Genomic DNA, 18,612 nt, shown 5'->3' with positions numbered 1-18,612 from the left:
AACCACGCTGATTAATTGTCACTCGATTATCTTCCTGACTGAACTTTATTCCTAAACAATAATTGACAGGTCCAAGATCTTTGATGTCGAATCGGCAGGAAAGCGATCTTCCGAGTTCCGTAATCGACTTGGAGCTCCTAGATGCGATGATGAGGTCGTCCACATAAACCGTGATCAGGACGATGTCTTTCCCTTGTCCTTTATAGTACAAACACGGGTCACCGTTAGAAGGTGAAGCTCCGAAATCAGTCAGAGCTTCGTGTAATTTTTCATGCCACTGTCTTCCGGCTTGGCGTAACCCGTAGAGAGATTTCTTGAGTAGGCATACTTTGTCCCCCTTATCCAATTCGTTAAGCATGTGTTCCGCCTTCGATCTGATGTCCGGGTCCTTCTCATTCTTCACTATGGCTACCAGAATGTCCCTTAGTTGCTTAGGGGGCTCCATCAATATCTCTTCCGGCAGCTCACCGTTAAGGTATGCAGTAGTTACGTCGAATTGGTTCATCGTCATCCCGTGTCGGGCAGCCAGTGCAGCAATCAAACGAATCGTACTCAGGCGGGCGACTGGGGCGAACGTCTCCGTGAAATGTATCCCTGGTTTTTGAGAGAATCCCTGAGCCACAAGACGAGCTTTTCTACGCTTCAGGTTGCCGTCAGATCCAAATTTGTTGCGTAATACAATTCTGCTGCCTATGATTTGAGCACCTTTGGGACGCTCTACCAATTCCCAAATATCGTTCTTAATAATTGAACGAATCTCTTGAATCATAGCGCGTCGAACCATTCCTCCGAATTAGGACCTGCTAATGCTAGTCTCATCGGTATTTCGGATAGAAAAACCTGTTCAGACGGATCAGATTCTGCGTACTGTACTGCTTCCGCGGGCGGCCGGGTTGTCCCGTCCTGATAATTCTTGGTCTTCCTGGTCCTCGTCTGGCTACAGGTTCACCGTCCACAGGGGGTCTTCGTCGGCGTCGTCGTCCACGTACTCGTCTTCCACGCAAACTTGATTGCCGTTAGAAGGTTCCATAATTATCTCGATAAAATCCTGTTCCCGTCCGTCTTCATTAGCTATGGCGTCATGTTCACAATCTTCCGGAGAGAAATCCTGATACTCCCCGATCTTCGGAGGTGTGTGACTGGAAAACTTGACGTCACGAGATACGACGACGACTTTTTCCTCGGGTAGCCAAACTCTATACCCCTTTGACTCTTCCGAAAATCCAATCAGAATGTCCTCTTTGCACCGTGGTTCGAGTTTGCTCTTTCCCGGTTTTCCGTCGAGGCAGTGAACTCGACAGCCGAATTCGCGCAAGTAACCGGCATCGGAAACTTGTCCAGTCTATTTTTCATGTGGCGTCTTCCCGTTTAAACTTTTCGAGGGACAGCGGTTTCTGATATGATTTGCTGCATTAACCGCTTCAGCCCAGAAGCACGGCGGAAGTCCCGCTTGGGAGAAGACATCGCGCCGTATCGAGCAGACTGCAGTTCTTGCGCTCAGCGACGCCATTTTGTTGCGGATTGTATGGAACAGTTAGCCGCCTCGTGATTCCGTGTGACTTCAGGAAATCTTCGAACTCGTTGCTCAGATATTCCCGGCCGTTGTCTGTCTGCAAACACTTGACGTTACGTCCCTTTTGATTTTGAACGAGGGTGACATACTTTCTAGTGGCCTTTAAAACCTCGTCTTTCGTTTTTAGGAATCTCACTTCACACCAGCGCGAGTAGTCATCGATATATTCTACGAAATATCTTGCGCCGCTCATGGATGCGACACGCATGGGTCCGCATACGTCCGAGTGTATCAGGTCCAGCGTCCAGCATGCAAGATTCCCGCGTTGACCTCTTTGGGAAAGGATTTCGATGCATCTTTCAGACATGTGTCACATTCGGGGTCGTCTCCCAAGTCTCTGCGTGTTAATCCGAGGACAGTTCCCTTGCGTTCTGCTTCGCGAAGATCCGAAATATTTAAGTGTCCGAGTCGTCTGTGCCATGAAACGTTCGTGGTAATCGCCGAAGAAACTTCAGATTCGGTTGCGACACTCGCGGATTCTTCGCATTCTCGTACGAAATAAAGACCGTCGATCTTATCAGCGACCAGCGTTTTATCTCCGTTGCGGTCCAACACCGAAGCGGCGTCCTTTTCAAAAACGACCTTGAATCCTTGCTCTGTAATTCTTCCGACAGACAGTAAATTGGAACGCAGATCTGGAACATGCAAAGTATTATTTAACAATACGCTTTTAACTGAACCGAAAACCTTGGTCTCGAATACGGCCGTGCCCTCGGCGACGATTTCGGTTAATTCGTCGTTCGCGAGGTTGATTTTTCCGCGTTTCGAAAAGTCAGCGTCGGAGAAAAATGCAATGTTATTGCACAGGTGCGACGTCGCGCCGCTATCGATACACCACATCCGCGCACGTCCCGCGGATCTTGCGAGCAAAGTTTCGCTGGCGCACAACGACACTGGTTCGCTCGTTTTCGCGGATTCGTTTTCTGTGGCACTTTTATTACGGCACTCTGCGGCTTTGTGTCCGAACAGCTTGCACTTGTTGCACCGAATTCTCTTCTTCTTCGATTGAGACTTATCTTGATCGGCCTTCGCGCCCTGATTCTTCCGCGGCTGAGTTTTCTTGTTCACGTACATCGCACTTGATCCAGACGGCTGCTCGCTCCGATGGGCGTCGTGCTCTTCGATAATTTTTATACGTAGGACATCGGGATCGGGTAACTCATCACGCGACTCGATTGCGACACGAAAATTCTCGTAGCTCGGAGGCAAGCTATACAATAACGCGATCGCGAGCACTTCGGGATTTACGTCGACTTCCATGTCTCTCAATTTATCGACAGCGTCGAAGAACTTAGCTACATGCTCACGCACATCGCCGCCTTCTTCCATCCTGTGCAGCATGAGTTGCTTCAAGAGAGTTGCCTTTCTCGCTGGTCTCTTGGATTGATATATCGACTCTAGCTTGCGCCAAACATCCCTCGACGTATCGCATCCTTTTATCTGCTTCAATTCCGTGGCACTGATGGACAGGACGATGTCGGATTTCGCCTAGCTGTCGCCTTTTATCCAGGCTGCGATCGCGGCTGTTCTTTCGGCGTTATCAGCGATGATTTCAGGCTTGACGTTAGTCCCGTTCACGTAATCCCACTCGTCGTTTCTAATTAACAACGCCTCCATATGTATCTTCCACGTATCAAAATTTTCGCGGTTAAGCGGCTCGAATCGCGAAACGTGAGTAGGGTTAATCATTGTTTTACGGATCGTTGCAGTAACTCGATATTATGCGATGAGAAACGGTGGCAAATATGGCCGTCTTGCTTTTTTTCTTTCACTACGCGTATCACTGCACGCACATCTGGGTCCATAACCTGTTCGAGGTGACGGGGAATTAGGGCAGCGACGCGAAAAGAGAACGAACGAACACGACAACGATATATAGTCAGAATAAGAATATATGGTAATACTTAAGGAGAGCTCCCTCCTCACTGATTTTGCTGAATTTAGGCTTAATCGACGCGTTTTTGCACAAAACGAACGAATCTGACAGAAAAAAGTCCCGCTCTGACCCGCGAAGCGAGATATTAACTGTTAAAGTTGACGACTATCAGGTTATGAAACCTGTCATACCGACGCTATGTAGCGACTGGTTTTACACTTGTTTGAAACATACATTGTTTTTTTTACATATTTTTTGCTGGATTTTTTTTCATACTGTGTTTTTCGGCATCGAAATATGAGATTACTTGTATCAAAGCAACAGAGAATACTTTGGAACACAAATTATTTCTGTTACAGATATTAAGCGTTGAATTAAGTTAACGAAACAGAAATGAAATTGTTAAAGCAGAGAATAGTTGGTATATGAAAAGTACATATTTATAGGGTACTTTTCATATACCAACTATTCTCTGCTTTAACAAATTATTTCTGTTACAGATATTAAGCGTTGAATTAAGTTAACGAAACAGAAATAAAATTGTTAAAGCAGAGAATAGTTGGTATATGAAAAGTACATATTTATGTGTACTTTTCATATACCAACTATTCTCTGCTTTAACAAATTATTTCTGTTACAGATATTAAGCGTTGAGGTTAACGAAACAGTAATATGATTATTAATGGATATATCGAGCCTTATTTAATAAATAAAGAAATACAGTGTTCAAAATGTGGTAATAAATTAGTAGGTAAGCTATGGGCGCTCTAACCAAGGGGCAATGAGGGGGGGGGGTGAGGGGCGGGGGGTATACCGCGGGAGAGGAGGGGGGTGTACCGCGGGGGAGGGGGAGGGGGGACCGCGTTTTCGGGCACCGCGGGGGAGGGGGAACCGCGTTTTCGGGCACCGCGGGGGAGGGGGAGGGGGGTACCGCGTTTCCGGCGCCGCGGGGGAAAGGTCCGCGGGGTGAGGGGACCCGCGTTCGCGTTTTCGGGCGCCGCGGGAGAGGGGTCCGCGGGGTGAGGGGACCCGCGTTCGCGTTTTCGGGCGCCGCGGGAGAGGGGTCCGCGGGGCGAGGGGCGATCGCGTTCGCGTTTTCGCCGCGCCGCGAGGAGGGGGAGGGGGAACCGCGTTTTCGCCGCGCCGCGGGGTGAGGGGCGACCGCGTTCGCGTTTTCGCCGCGCCGCGGGGAGGGGCGGCCGCGTTCGCGTTTTCGCCGCGCCGGTACGTGGAATTAAATAAATTTATATTATACATAGAAAATTTGCTTACCACCGCTGGATTTGAATCAGAAACCCCCGGCTCGTGAGTCAGTCACATCCCGCACTGTGTGACACAATATTGATGAATACGTTTTGTATTGTCTATATATGTTACAGTTATTGTTAGCAGTAGAGTCTCTTAGCAGTATAGGCCATAGTCTCTTAATTTTAGACAATAATATATACACTTAAAATAGTTAAAAAAATATTATTTCAAAGCAGTTAAAATTTACACAAAAACACACATAGGACACAGATTACATGGTGAAATTAAATATAATGGGTCTCCACATGACGAACAGAAGAGACCGTCCATTAGTATATAAGGCCTGGTGTCATGTTTACGATAAACGTACAGCATTGAGAATAATCCACTGATTCTCACAATGCATGACGCACAAAACTTCACCTGTCCTGGAGTGAAATAACAGTATGTGCAGCACATCTTTGTCAGAGGATTTAACGCATTAATTTCAGCTTGATTCAACACTCTGAAAATTTCATCCGGAATATCCTCATCAGCCATTTCACTATCATAACATGAATCGTCTGACAATATAGCATCATCATCAACTTCCATTCCTTCCTCTTCATTCACTTCTATTTCTTCAGGCACTTCCATTTCTTCATCGTTTGCTTCAACTTCCATTCTTTCTTCTCCTTCAAACTGCAATTCTTCGAAATCCATTTTATATACACTCTGTTCCACTCACGCGCTAAAATATAAACTTTGGAAAATATCCGAAGTTTCTTTTCCAATCAAATTCGCTGTTGAGAAACTCCCGGTTCGATCGAAGATCGGCGATTCCCAATTCGCGACGGATCAAATATCGCGCTACGTCGACGTTCCACAAGTTCAATCTGCTACAATTTCTCATGCGCGGTTCGCTGATTTTCACGATCCTGAATTTAGAATTGAGCACCGGTTTGCACAATTTTATGTACTCGTCGCTCATATCGCGTCATGTGCTGTACTCGCGACTTTCGGTCCACGACTACTGAGCATACCCTCAAATTCATCCTTCTATATCCCACTATTGTCACATCGTTTGTTTAACATATCTAATTTCACAATGATCTCAGCATCCGTACGGATGCGCCTTGCGAAAAATCTACGATGTACAGTTTTGCACGTGTGCGATGAAGTCACCGCGAGACACGTATGTTTATGAAAACGATATCGCGCCATTAACTTTCAATGGTTTATCTGTATAACTGCTATTGAACCGCTATCAAACTTCTTTAAAACAGCTATAAAACAACAACTAAAAACAGCTATCAAACAACTAAAAACATCTTTAGAAACAACTAAAAACAACTAAAAACAGCTATCAAACAACTAAAAACATCTTTAGAAACAACTAAAAACAACTAAAAACAACTTTATTTTTTAAGCAACAACGTAGAACTACGTCAACTGTCACTGATGATGAACTCGGCGCTACATCCCGGTGTGGGCCTTGGCCTTCCTTGATCACGTCAATCATCATCATTGACAGTTGACGTAGTGCTACGTGTTGATTGCGGCACAGTTGTTGCTGTGCCCATACTGTGCAGTAGACGTAATTCTACGTGTTTGCGGCACAGTTGTTTACTGTGCTAGTTTGATTTTTTCAAACATAAATTTATTTTAAAGAAATAAAACAATAAATGTTTTTTTATATTTACTTTTATGTCAGAAAACATAAGATACTCATATAATTCAAGTTAGAATTATAGGCTTTCTCTCTCTCTCTCTCTCTCTCTCTCTCTCTCTCTCTCTCTCTCTCTCTCTCTCTCTCTCTCTCTCTCTCTCTCTCTCTCTCTCTCTCTCTCTCTCTCTCTCTCTCTCTCTCTCTCTCTCTCTCTCTCTCTCTCTCTCTCTCTCTCTCTCTCTCTCTCTCTCTCTCTCTCTCCTCTCTCTCTCTCTCTCTCTCTCTCTCTCTCTCTCTCTCTCTCTCCCTCTCTCCTCTCTCTCTCTCTCTCTCTCTCTCTCTCTCCCTCTCTCTCTCTCTCTCTCCCTCTCTCTCTCTCTCTCTCTCTCTCTCTCTCTCTCTCTCTCTCTCTCTTTCTCCCCCTCCCTCCCTCTCTCTCTCTCTCTCCCTCTCTCTCTCTCTCTCTCTCTCTCTCTCTTTCTCCCCCTCCCTCTCTCTCTCTCTCTCTTTCTCTCTCTCTCGGGAGTTCTTAAGCTTTAAATTGAGATGTCAATGATTACTCTACGATTATTAGTTTCGAAGATATAAACGTTCAAAGTGTGACATGTTTTCGTTGCATCTACAAGAAATTTAACTAAACTTTCTAACGCTACTGTATCTAAACGGTAAAAAATAGAGAGTTCGGACTTGTTTTATCATAAATGGGACTTCTTAAGCTTTAAAATGAGATGTCAATAATTACTCTACGATTATTAGTTTCGAAGATATAAACGTTCAAAGTGTGACATGTTTTCGTTGCATAGTCGCGTTCAATTGTTTCATCCGTGGGTACCCTCCCTACCGCGGAGAAAGACGTAGTTCTACGTCAACAACTATCAAACAGCTATCAAACAACTAAAAACAACTAAAACAGCTTTAAAAACAGCTATCAAACAACTAAAAACAACTAAAAACAACTAAAACAGCTTTAAAAAACATCTATCAAACAACTATCAAACAACTAAAAACATCTTTAGAAACAACTAAAAACAACTAAAAACAACTATCAAACAGCTATCAAACAACTAAAAACAACTAAAACAGCTTAAAAAACAGCTTTTGAACAGCTAAAACAGCTTTTGAATAGCTTTTAAACAACTAAAACATCTATATTATATTACAAACTATGTGGGAAAAGGAAATAAAACATTTTATATATACATATATAGTTTATTTAAAAAAAATCATAATTTTTTCTGGTGTCGCGACCACCAGTTACATATTTTTAATACATTTTGTAATGCGCAATTCTTAACATGTTTTTCACATCTTATAGTATTAGTAACATCTAGATTATTTAAAGATTCGATATCTTCGTAATCGGCATCCAAAGTCTCAATGTTTAGATTTTTTCTAGCTTTATTCTCAAGTAGATCCACCAGCCATTCTCGTTTCTGGCATCCCTTGACATATACAAGAGTCGACGTCTCGTCGCCCTCTCCAAGCACGGCCGATGTAATTAAATGTTTCGCCATGCTGTATGGCACGTTTCCATCCTCCCATCGTAGTCCATGGTGATTTGCAATCAACCAAGAAGCGCATGATTTGTCGGATTTCGTGAGGAGACTCCATGGCATGGGACATGTAAAAATGTAATGCGCCAAAACGGTCCCGTTTCTCAGAACCGCCACCTCCTTTACGACAAACTTCATCCCAACGGTGAAGCCTTGCAGATCGACAAACGTTGGTACGATCATGACGAAACGACGGAGCAATCTGTATCTTATCGCGGTACATCAGTGTATCTTATATCGCAATACCCGCTGATATTGCAATTTACATGATTTTGCGCACTACGTTCGACAATGGACAGTATTCGATTACGCGATCATGCAAAATGAGACAATAGGCGGTAGTATTTGCCGGTACATTCTCTTTGCAGTCAAATTCTATTCGCACATCCACGGTGGCGCTCTTGACAGATTCGTTTTGTCGCGAGCAATCGATGACAACAAAAGGTCCTTCCATCAGGAATGTATACAAGCTGCAAAGCGTATCACTGGAATCGTATCCGTAATAAGCTTTACGAAAACGCGCATACATATCGAAAAGGACGGCGTATCGATTTTTGCCAAAATCCAGATTCAAGTCGTCGTACGGATAAAATTCAGAGTTTAGATAAAGTTTCACGTTGGTCAAGTTACAGTCATCGAATACGCTAACATTTTGAGACATGATATTCTTGCGCCCGGTCTGCAGCGCAAAGATAACGTATCGCGGCTTCTCCAGCTGAGTCGCCGTTTTGACGGCCCACGAATGCTTGGTCGTGCTCTGCAACATGGGGTACTCGTACAGATCCCACGAACGGAAACTAACACTAAGATATCGCCCGCTTTCCAAGGCCCGTAGCATGGATAGCTTATTGATCTCGTTTAATGTGACGTGAGGCATTCGCCACTGTACTTTAAACAATTCAATTTCCGGCTCCGTCGCCGGATTTCCCACAATGCAATTGTTATCGCTGCGCGCTCGTATCAAAATTAATTCGTGACGAGCGTTAACAACCACGCGTTTGTAATCCTCGCAAAAGCCCAGCAACCTCTTGAGCGGTACGCAAAAGTTGAAGTATCCTTCCGGTATGCTCGATGAAACGTCCCATCCAGCATTCCGCATGAGTTGAGAATCATTATACGATAGCGATACATAGTTCTTGATGGTACTGGTTATTCCAACGTTTCTGTTGCGATCAATCTCCACACCGTTGAGCTCGTATCGAATCTCGTCGAACATGAACGCTGCACAATTATTCGCAAGCGTTGCCTGAGACTCGTCATTCCCTTTCTTTATCATCAATCTTCCTTCAACGTAGAGAAAGCTCTCGCACGGCAACGTGTATAAATCCTGCTGTTGTATGGGTATTCTTATCTCATCGTTATGTCCAAACGTTGTGTTGGCGTACGGATTGTACGTGTGTGTCTCAATCTTGACGACGCTGTCGTCAAAGATCGGTTCACCTCCAATGTTTAAGATATTAGCCATTTCGTACGACGAAACCCAATGATTTCAGAAATTCAACGTTCGACGCCGTGAGTTTCTTCTTTGGCGATCGGATTGTCTCTCTAATTTTGTTTCTCGTCTGTTGCACCTGCTCAGCTTCGTTCAGTACGAGCATCTCACGTTATCGCTGTCGTCTTCGTACATGCAGTCTAACGGTGATCTCCTCTCCACGAAAATCAATCAATCGGCCGTCCCGATCCACGACGCGAAGCGTCAAGTCCGAAATGCTCCGTACGATGATCGGAAGGTAAATGATCTGTGCCGGCGTTTCCGATATCTTATATCCTGGAGGCACACTCGGTGAAAACTCGTGTATCGTGTGCACGTACTTGTCGTTGCTGTACGCACCCGCGGCCACGTTACACTCTATGCGAATGATGTTTACGTTGATGATATTTATCGGAACATCCGATTCGTGCCATTGTCGCGACTCCAGCACGCGATTCGCTGAAAATCCCAGCAGCGATCCAATGTTGTTCGGTTTGGCGAAATTTATCCGATAAGCGCACTTGATCTCGCTCTTCATCGTATTGTTATTAGCCCGAATAATAATCAATGGGTGCGATTCATCTTCGTTTATCGAGACATTATTGGATTGATCCCATAAAAGAGCGCGTTTCAGATACATGTCTATATCACGCAGTTCGTACGATCCTTCGGGTATGGTAATCTCCTTGTCGTCGTCATAGTAGAATTTATTGTTCGACGAATTTACATTCGGTATCGTGTGATAGGTTTCAAAATCTGTCAGACCGAGCTCGTAATCGCCATCGCTCAAATCCACGGCGGGAAAGTAGCTTACCGCGAGGATGCTGCTCTTGCCGGTGAGCGTAAATGTCAGTGACATGTTTGAATGAATACTGAGATTAAACAGCGTAACGCCGGTCTTTAAATTGATTGTCAGCCGACTGTAGAAAACGCAGACACAGTTGTCCACAATTGCTCTGATCGTATCGCTGATATGGCGTGCGATTGTACTCTATTACATTGTTCTTTAGATACTGCGCCAATTCTCTCGGTGGTCGAAGATTGCCAAAACTGTCGAAATATATGGCACGATCTTCCCTCTTCGCGTACGCCACCCAGTGAGTACCCGGTCCCTCAGTATTATCCAAATTCACGATACCGCTCTCGTTTCGACGTACACCGCCGATCGGTAACGAGTCGCGCATGAAAATATCTCGAAAATATGGAATGCGCATACGTTTTGCCAATTGTTGCAGTCGTACGTTGGTAGTTACGCCCTGGGGAATTTTTAGCGTCTCTTCGACTTTTTTTTTTTTCTTGAGACTCCCCGTCCGCGTTTGTATGGAGCGAGATAAAGTCCGTGACCTTCCATGGCGCGATTGTGACGTTGCATCTCTTCCAGCTGACGCCGCGCGGCTTTGTTATCGTTCACGGCCTTTGCGACTCCCGCCGCTCCGCCGACCAACGAACCGAGAACCCCTAATAACGGCAGGATCGGTAGGATACCGCCGCGTTTCGCTATCGGAAGTATTCGCTTGTTCTTCTTCTTTTTCTTCGTTTTCAAACCCATACCGAGTTTCGTTTTAGCCTTCATGGCCGCCCAGACGGTTGTAGCTGCAGCTCTCTCTCCGAGAGTCGAATCGTTCGCGGTGACACGTTTTCGCGCTTTCGCGGCAAGTATATTGTCTGCCACGTGTCGTTCTGCGAGATCGCTGCTACGCGAGTAGGCTATGTCGTGCTCGCGACACGCTGCGTCCAATGGATTAATACCCCGATCACCTCTTGCCAATCGTGTTTCTAAATGAGTTCCCGGACCACAAAATTGATAGCCGGGAATGTGTAATTCGATCGGAAGCGCGTTTATCGCGCGATTCAACAGACCTCGACCTATCTTCGGCGACATTCGCCGCAGTTTTTTATCAACGGCGGCGGACCGTCGATGTGCGTTTGCTGACACGGCAAATTATAATGTATTAAACAGCGACGGTATTGCTGAACCTCCGAATCTGCCTTGATATGTTCGGGAAGCTTATCCCACAAATAATCTATATGATTATAAAACTGCCGTAGTAGAATGACCTTTGGTATATACATTTGGTGGTTAGTTGTTGTCGACGCGCCGATTGAACAACGTTATCGCGACATGGACAGCGGCGAGGAGATTAGAGAGCGCGAGAGGATAGCAAATCAAATTGCGAAAACGAGCGATTCGATTCGCAAAAAGTATCACGCCTTGAAAACCGGTAAAATGGAGGAAGATATCGCGTTGGAGAGACACTTTAAGCCCATCATCGAGCCTCTAAGGCAGATTGCCGAAAACACCGTTGGCAAAGAATCTGACGTGTCAAAGATTGAGAATGAAACGGCGTGGGAAGACGAAGAGCCAAAGTTCAAACGAAAACGACCAAACGCCTCGTTTAACGACTCTGTAATGGCTTCAACTCCGGTTACGTTGAAACGATCGATAAATGTGCCATCTAATTTGAGCGAAATAACCAAAATTTTACAACCGCATAAATCGAAACGATCGACAGGTCCATTGAATGAACCACCGATAACCTCCGCGCCTTCCGTGCAACCCACAATGCTCGAATCACTCGCAAACGAAGATGTTTTCGAAACCACGGATGACTCACTCGTGACGTCCGTTCGACAGCAGTTGCAAACATCTGAAGGTCGAGAAACGTTGCGAGATCACTTTGGTCTATTGGGCCAAAAGTACGTCGGGGCAGTTCTGAGCGGCGATCAAGAAAGCGGTATAAACACCGTATACGGCGTTTATTTCAGCAACGATGGAATGATGCTCGGTAATAAACGTTTTGACATGAACAACGCGGACAACATAATTATCGACGGCATACGATACGCTGGCACACGCGGTCTTTACGAGTTGATCTTTAAGAAATTTCCCAATGACGATATCTACACGGAGGACGATATGCAAACATACAAGAGCATTCTGTTGACGACGAGTGCTCATAAACGCAATTATGATGCTCACGCTCGAATAAATGGCAACAGGGGATACAAGTACACACAAATAATCGCACCGTTGATTTCGGGTAAAAAAGCTGGAAAAGGTATACCGCATGCCATGACATTAAACGGCAACAAGATCGACCATATAATTGCATCGTCGATTTCGGGTAAAAAAGCTGGAAAAGGTATACCGCGTGCCATGACATTAAACGACAACAAGATTGACTATGTTCATTGGGACGATCCCAACGAGCTTGTAGATCGTCTCCGATTGCTCGAAGCTTCGCGCCTAGCGGGTCACACCGGTCACGATAACGAGATCCTGTCGATTATCGAAGAACTTCGCGAGGCTGGACTTATTATAAATTAAACCGCGCGTCGGCGAGTTGTTCAATCAACATCGAAATGCCGATCAACAAGTTTAATATATCGCTCGGAAGAGGCGGTGCGGAACCGTACTATCAATGGAGCGGATTAATCAGAAATTACGTGCGCGATAACGCTCTTTGCATGGTCGCCACCGACTTTGACGCGAAATCGCGCAAGATTCGACGGATAGCGCCGCCTGTAGATGATGGCGATGCAGCCAATAAACGTTACGTGCAGCAGAGCGTGCAAATTTTGAAAGATCAGCAGGATGAAATCGAGAGAAAGATGGCCGCATTCCAGAATAACGTGCAAATTACCCTAAACGAACTTCAAAAGATGATTCAAGATGTAATTGCGAATCATCGCGAATAGATAAGAACGTACATCTGATCGCTGCGTCAGTTGCGCGTCAGCGTCATGGCTAGTAAGAAGCAATCAACTGAGAAACGGAGGCTGGTGGAAGAACTACACGCTCCTGCGAGAAGAAATTTTTCGCGAAGACGCGTCATAGTGCGCGGATACGATGACCTGTGGCAGGCGGATGTGGTCGAGATGCGTCCATACACGCGATTCAACAGAGGCTACTACTACATACTCACCGTTATCGACGTGCTGAGCAAGCACGCATGGGCCGTACCGCTCAAGGCCAAGAGCGGAACCGAGGTTACTACGGCGATAGCGAAAATAATTCGAGACGGCGGAAGATGTCCGAAAAATCTGCAGACTGACATGGGCAAAGAATTTTACAACGCAAACGTGTAGAAACTCTTGAAGAAACATAATATCAATCACTATTCGACCTATTCCGTAATGAAGGCATCGGTCGTCGAACGATTCAATCGCACGCTCAAGAACGATATGTGGAAAATGTTTACGCTCAACGGAAATTACAAATGGATCGGCTCGCTGCCGGGTCTCGTATCGGATTACAACGCGCGAAAGCATCGAACTATCGGCATGCGACCCATCGATGTTACCCGCGCGATCGCCGACAAGCTCCTAACAACGGTGTACAGCCACGTAAAGATCGCTGCTCCCGCGCGATTCAAAGTGGGCGACGCGGTACGCGTGAGTAAATTCAAGACAATCTTCGAGAAAGGATACACGCCAAATTGGACCACGGAGGTGTTTAGAATCATCAAAGTGCAGAAAACTAATCCCGTGACGTACCTGTTGAAAGATTCCTGCGGAAAACCCGTCGCCGGCGGCTTCTACGAATACGAGTTACATCGCGTTGCCAATCCCGACGTGTATCTCGTTGAAAAAGTTTTGCGCAAAAGGGGGGATGAGGTTTATGTAAAGTGGTTAGGATTTGATAATTCACACAATTCATGGATACACAAGAATAATGTATTGTAAAAATTTATTACAATATAAAAACATATTATACATACAAATGAGTCATTTATTTTCATACATATCTAAATGTATTTACAATTGTATTTTACAATGATATTTTATAATGCCCCCATGGCAGCGTCTCGGTAGAACCGGGTATAATGTATCGTTTATCATCGTACGGACTTAGAGCTATTTTCGTTTCGGACACGGTGTATACCTCGTGCTGTTTGGATCTTATGCGGGTCTGCTGTCGCGTCATTTCAATTTCATCGCGCAGACACCGCGTGTAATCGTCGAACGTTATCGACCTGGCTACGACGTTACTCTTAACACCTTTAGCTTTTTTCGTATCTTTCTTACCGTCTACTTGCAAGGCATACATCTTTGCTCTAAGCCCGACGAATTCGGTCATTATCGCACCGTTATTTTCGTCTTTCATTAAGCCCGGAACTTTTTTATTGGCGAGTGGGATACCGTACGCATTATCGACCGCGTAATCGCTAGTATCAAATCTAATAATGTGGCGCTTCATGGTGTCATACACATCTTCGCACTCGATGTGATAAATGAGACTGTCAGTATCGGTGTACGTGACTTTACACTTGTCGCGATACAACGGTAACATGTACTCGTGATGAAATTCGTACAAACATGTCTTGGATATATCGAGGATGCACATACCCACGTAGATTGGTTTGTCGAACTTCACCTCGAGTTTTCGCATTTCTATTGCTACTAAATTCTCCGAAAAGACGCTTCGGCTATGAAAATTTAGTTTCGCGATCAATGCCTCCGCGCCGTATCTACCCTGCCAATGAGTCACGAGTCGCACGTCAACGTGATTGCGCACATTCTCCATGGTTTTGCCAAACACAGCATTGTTCATCAATTTGTATAAATTTTTCTCGAAATCATTCTTGGCCAATGTTCTAAATTTCGTATTAAGTTCTATATAATCGCGAAGCCATGGAGATTGCGCAAATTTCAATATGCGGTGAATCTTTGCTACACGGAGACCGTGACGAGTGCACTGCTGCAGGTTGCGATAATGTATGACATAACGTTTCTTATCGTATAATGTTGCGAGGAGCTTGTCCTGTCGCTTACCGGGTGGTTTATCGCGCGTCGGACAGAATGGTAGGTCAGTGTGCGCGTCGTGAAGATGTTGCGGATACTCCAAGTCGACTTCGAGAATGTAGCCTATCGTGGAATCCACCGCAACATCCATAACATTAAAATCGGTTACGTCGTCGACCCATTGAAAATCTGCGTAAGGCAATGGTTGACACATTGCCCAGCCGTATAAGTTGTTTACGTCAAAATACATCAGATATGACAACGGTTTCGATGGATCGTACGACTGCATGTACTTGTTGTTGGTCAGCGCGTATCTGTTTGAACATTGACTCAAACCGCCGCGTATGCCGCGTTCGATAAACATGACCATGTCAATGTCAGTGAGCAATTCGAAATTGATACGTGTATGCTTCAACATAGCATCCCACGTAAAACCTGGTAGAGTATAATAATACGCCGGATCGAGTCCATAACTCGCGACGCAGCTATCGCGAAAATTTTCAAAGATATCGGCCAACAGCAAGACATCGGTTTTGAGATATAAATCGCTGTAGTCACCGAGCGTTCCAATTGAGAACCGCTGCCAGACGTTGACGGCGTGCGCGTAATCGCTCTCGGATACGGTGTCACCTGTCAATGAACTATAAAACGAGTCGCGCGGCGGTAAACACGAGTCCTCCAACTTTTCGACGCAGTCAATGTACTCATACGGAAATACGCCTTTTCGTGTCAGCATATCAAAATTTTCTGCGGATATTTTACAAAATTCGCGTTGCAATATTCGCAGTTTATCCTTGCTTAGATAAGATGCCAATTTGTCGAGACTAGCGGTGAGAAACTTGTACGAATCGATAAATCGCAATTTGACGCAAGTTTTCTTATCTTTATCTTCGGTGCTTTTAACGTTTTTTGTAAATGAAATGTGTTTCTCTTTTGTGATTGGGAGCAAGTCTACATGTCCTTCGTACGCTGTTGCTATTTCAGTTATAATAAAATGCGCGTCGTAGCCAGATAAATTATGAAAAACTATGGGAATGCAATGCGAATCTTTGTAGTTCAGATTACAGTTTGAGTGCGCGGGACCTCTGTACTGACCGGTCAGATGACAATGATCGCGTACTCGCACGTCGTCTGGCTCGAACGGTTTTTCGCACACGTGACAGTGCGTTGCGCTGTTGAACTTTTCCCACTCGTCTCGCGTGAAATTCGCCATGGGTATATTAGTGGACAAGATTGTCTTTACGTCGTGAGCTAAACGTCTTAGCTCCTCGGCGAACCACGCGACGCAATCCTTATCGCGACGAAACCGATACATTGATAGCGAGTCGTCGTATGAGCAGCGCACGTAGTACCCTATGCTAAACACGCAATGATGTTGATATGTGTACCTGGACGTTTCCGGATCCGCTTCCATCTTCTCCAGGGTACATTCAAGGTCGGCGTATACGATAAACGGAACTCGTTCCTTCCTGCCGTGATTCTTGAAAGCCAACCACTTGTCGTTATCGCTCGGTAACTTGATCGCGCAGTCGTTCATCTCCTGACAGTCGACGGTGTGGGCTTCCAATTTCTCGCTGGAGCCGAAGTAGTGCAAGCATCTGTAAATAAAGAATTTTTTTTTAAATATATTTTTTTTACGTAAAAATTATTATTTATTAGGATGTATACTTACCGATCGCAAAAGTATTTCCGACCATGGTGTGTGCTCAGTTGCGAGCTCACGAGGCGGGACAGATTCTTGATCCATGCAAAATGTCCTACGTTGTCGTCCTGCACGTACAGCAGATTTACATGTCTGTCCATCTTTCGACCAGTAACCCGTATTGGCAAGATCGCAAGTTCCTTGTTTTTTTTCTCGATGCTGAAGACGTTGATTGATATATCGTTGTGATTTTCAAACCGTTTAATTTGATCCAACGTCATTGGAAATTTAATGTCTGTAAGATTTAGCACCGACGTGTAATGAGGATACGACGATTCCAGATCTGCATGTCTTTGGGCTGGATGCAGAGCAGCCACCACTGACCATGCGAAACATGCATTGTCCATTGATCGCACGTTTATCACCGCTCTCTTCAATTTAATTTCTCGCGGTATTTCCACAAAACACCCCGCGTGCAATGGATTATATTTGTTTACGTTAACAGTCAAATTAAGTATACGCGACAACGCCCATCCGCTATCACGTTCCTGGAATTCCTCCAGCGATGCTAGGGTAGGCTCGATGACGTGTCGCTTGTACCACTCACACAGATCGGACTCACGAAAGAGTTCATAGTTTCTCGTTGCGATACTTTTATTTGCGCGTTTGTCACCCGCAACAAATTCACCATTAAACATTGTGTTTATTTTTACATTGTCATGTCGTTGCATGACGTTCCGCACATGAATGAGTACAATGTCTCTCGCATCTTTGAGAAATTGATGAGGGTCGATGTGTTTGGAATTTATTACCACACCGGTCAGTATACGACTTTCAAAAGCCGTATCTATCTCGCGCCATCTGAGTCCTGTCTCACTCGCACTGTATCCTGCACCCACATGCACAAAACGTTGACGTACCGAGTCTTTCAGACCTTCGAGTCGTGCGATACAGGCGACCAACGACTGTTTGAGACCGATCGATAATCGTGGCCGTTTAATTCGGCTTTGTTCTTCCAACGATTCGATAAACTCGTCGCATCGTTGCTCCCACGCGGCAAAGTCTTCCCTCGAATTTAAAAGGGTGGATTGGTCCAACAACTCTTGCTCCATGTTCCTCTTTCTGACACAATTTGTTGCACTCGCGACTTCCAGTCCTCGACTATTGAGCGTATCCCCCAGATTCGTCAATTTATATTCTACTAATGATGCATCGTTTGTTTTTATCATATCTAATTTCATCTCTGTATCCGTGCATTTGCGCCTTCCGAAAAAATGCAAAATTTGCAGTTTTGCACGTGTGCGATGAAATCATTGCGAGACACGTATGTTCATGAAAACGATATCGCGCCATTGACTTTCGGTGATTTGATCTGTATCAATGCAGCAGGCGTACATCGGCGCTATTTGCAAAATTTGCAGTTTTGCACGTGTTCGATGAAATCATCGCGAGACATGTATGTTCTTGAAAACAATAACGCCCCATTGACTTATGTAAAATTGCAGAATTTGCAGTTTTGCACGTGTTCGATAAAATCATCGCCAGACACGTCGCGACATGTTCTTGAAAACAATATCGCGCAATTGACTTATGCGAAATTGCAAAATTTGCAGTTTTGCACGTGTTCGATGAAATCATTGCGAGACACGTATGCTCTTAAAAATAAATCATATTTGATGCTATTGCCCGATGAGATGATCTCATCACGAATGTTCTTGACAAAGATATCTCATTTAACATATATGTGGATTGTGATGGTGGTCACCATGCAGCAGCAGCCGTACATTGGCGCTATTTGCAAGATTCGCATTTTTGTACGTATAAATAGTCTACGAGGATTCTAGAGCGCAGTCAAG

At 45.0% G+C, this 18,612-nt stretch overlaps 1 protein-coding gene across 1 annotated transcript; it reads right to left on the bottom strand.

The window, feature by feature from the left end:
- Positions 1–16,699: 16,699 nt before the first annotated feature.
- Positions 16,700–17,934, bottom strand: LOC139785748 (uncharacterized). The gene has a single exon (XM_071724931.1). The coding sequence runs from the start codon at positions 17,866–17,868 to the stop codon at positions 16,783–16,785; it is 1,086 nt and encodes a 361-aa protein (XP_071581032.1). The 5' UTR covers positions 17,869–17,934; the 3' UTR covers positions 16,700–16,782.
- Positions 17,935–18,612: the final 678 nt, after the last annotated feature.

The sequence above is a fragment of the Temnothorax nylanderi genome, unplaced genomic scaffold, assembly GCF_030848795.1.
Source record: "Temnothorax nylanderi isolate EJ_2023f unplaced genomic scaffold, tnyl_v1.0 TNYL_tig0875_pilon, whole genome shotgun sequence".
Lineage (NCBI taxonomy): Eukaryota > Metazoa > Arthropoda > Insecta > Hymenoptera > Formicidae > Temnothorax > Temnothorax nylanderi.
Note: the sequence above shows the minus strand (reverse complement) of the source record. Positions and strands in the feature narration are given on the sequence as shown.

What these genes read in the sequence shown, in the direction of transcription:
- LOC139785748 (XM_071724931.1), bottom strand. Translation starts at nt 17,868, where the DNA reads ATGGAGCAAGAGTTGTTGGACCAATCCACCCTTTTAAATTCGAGGGAA.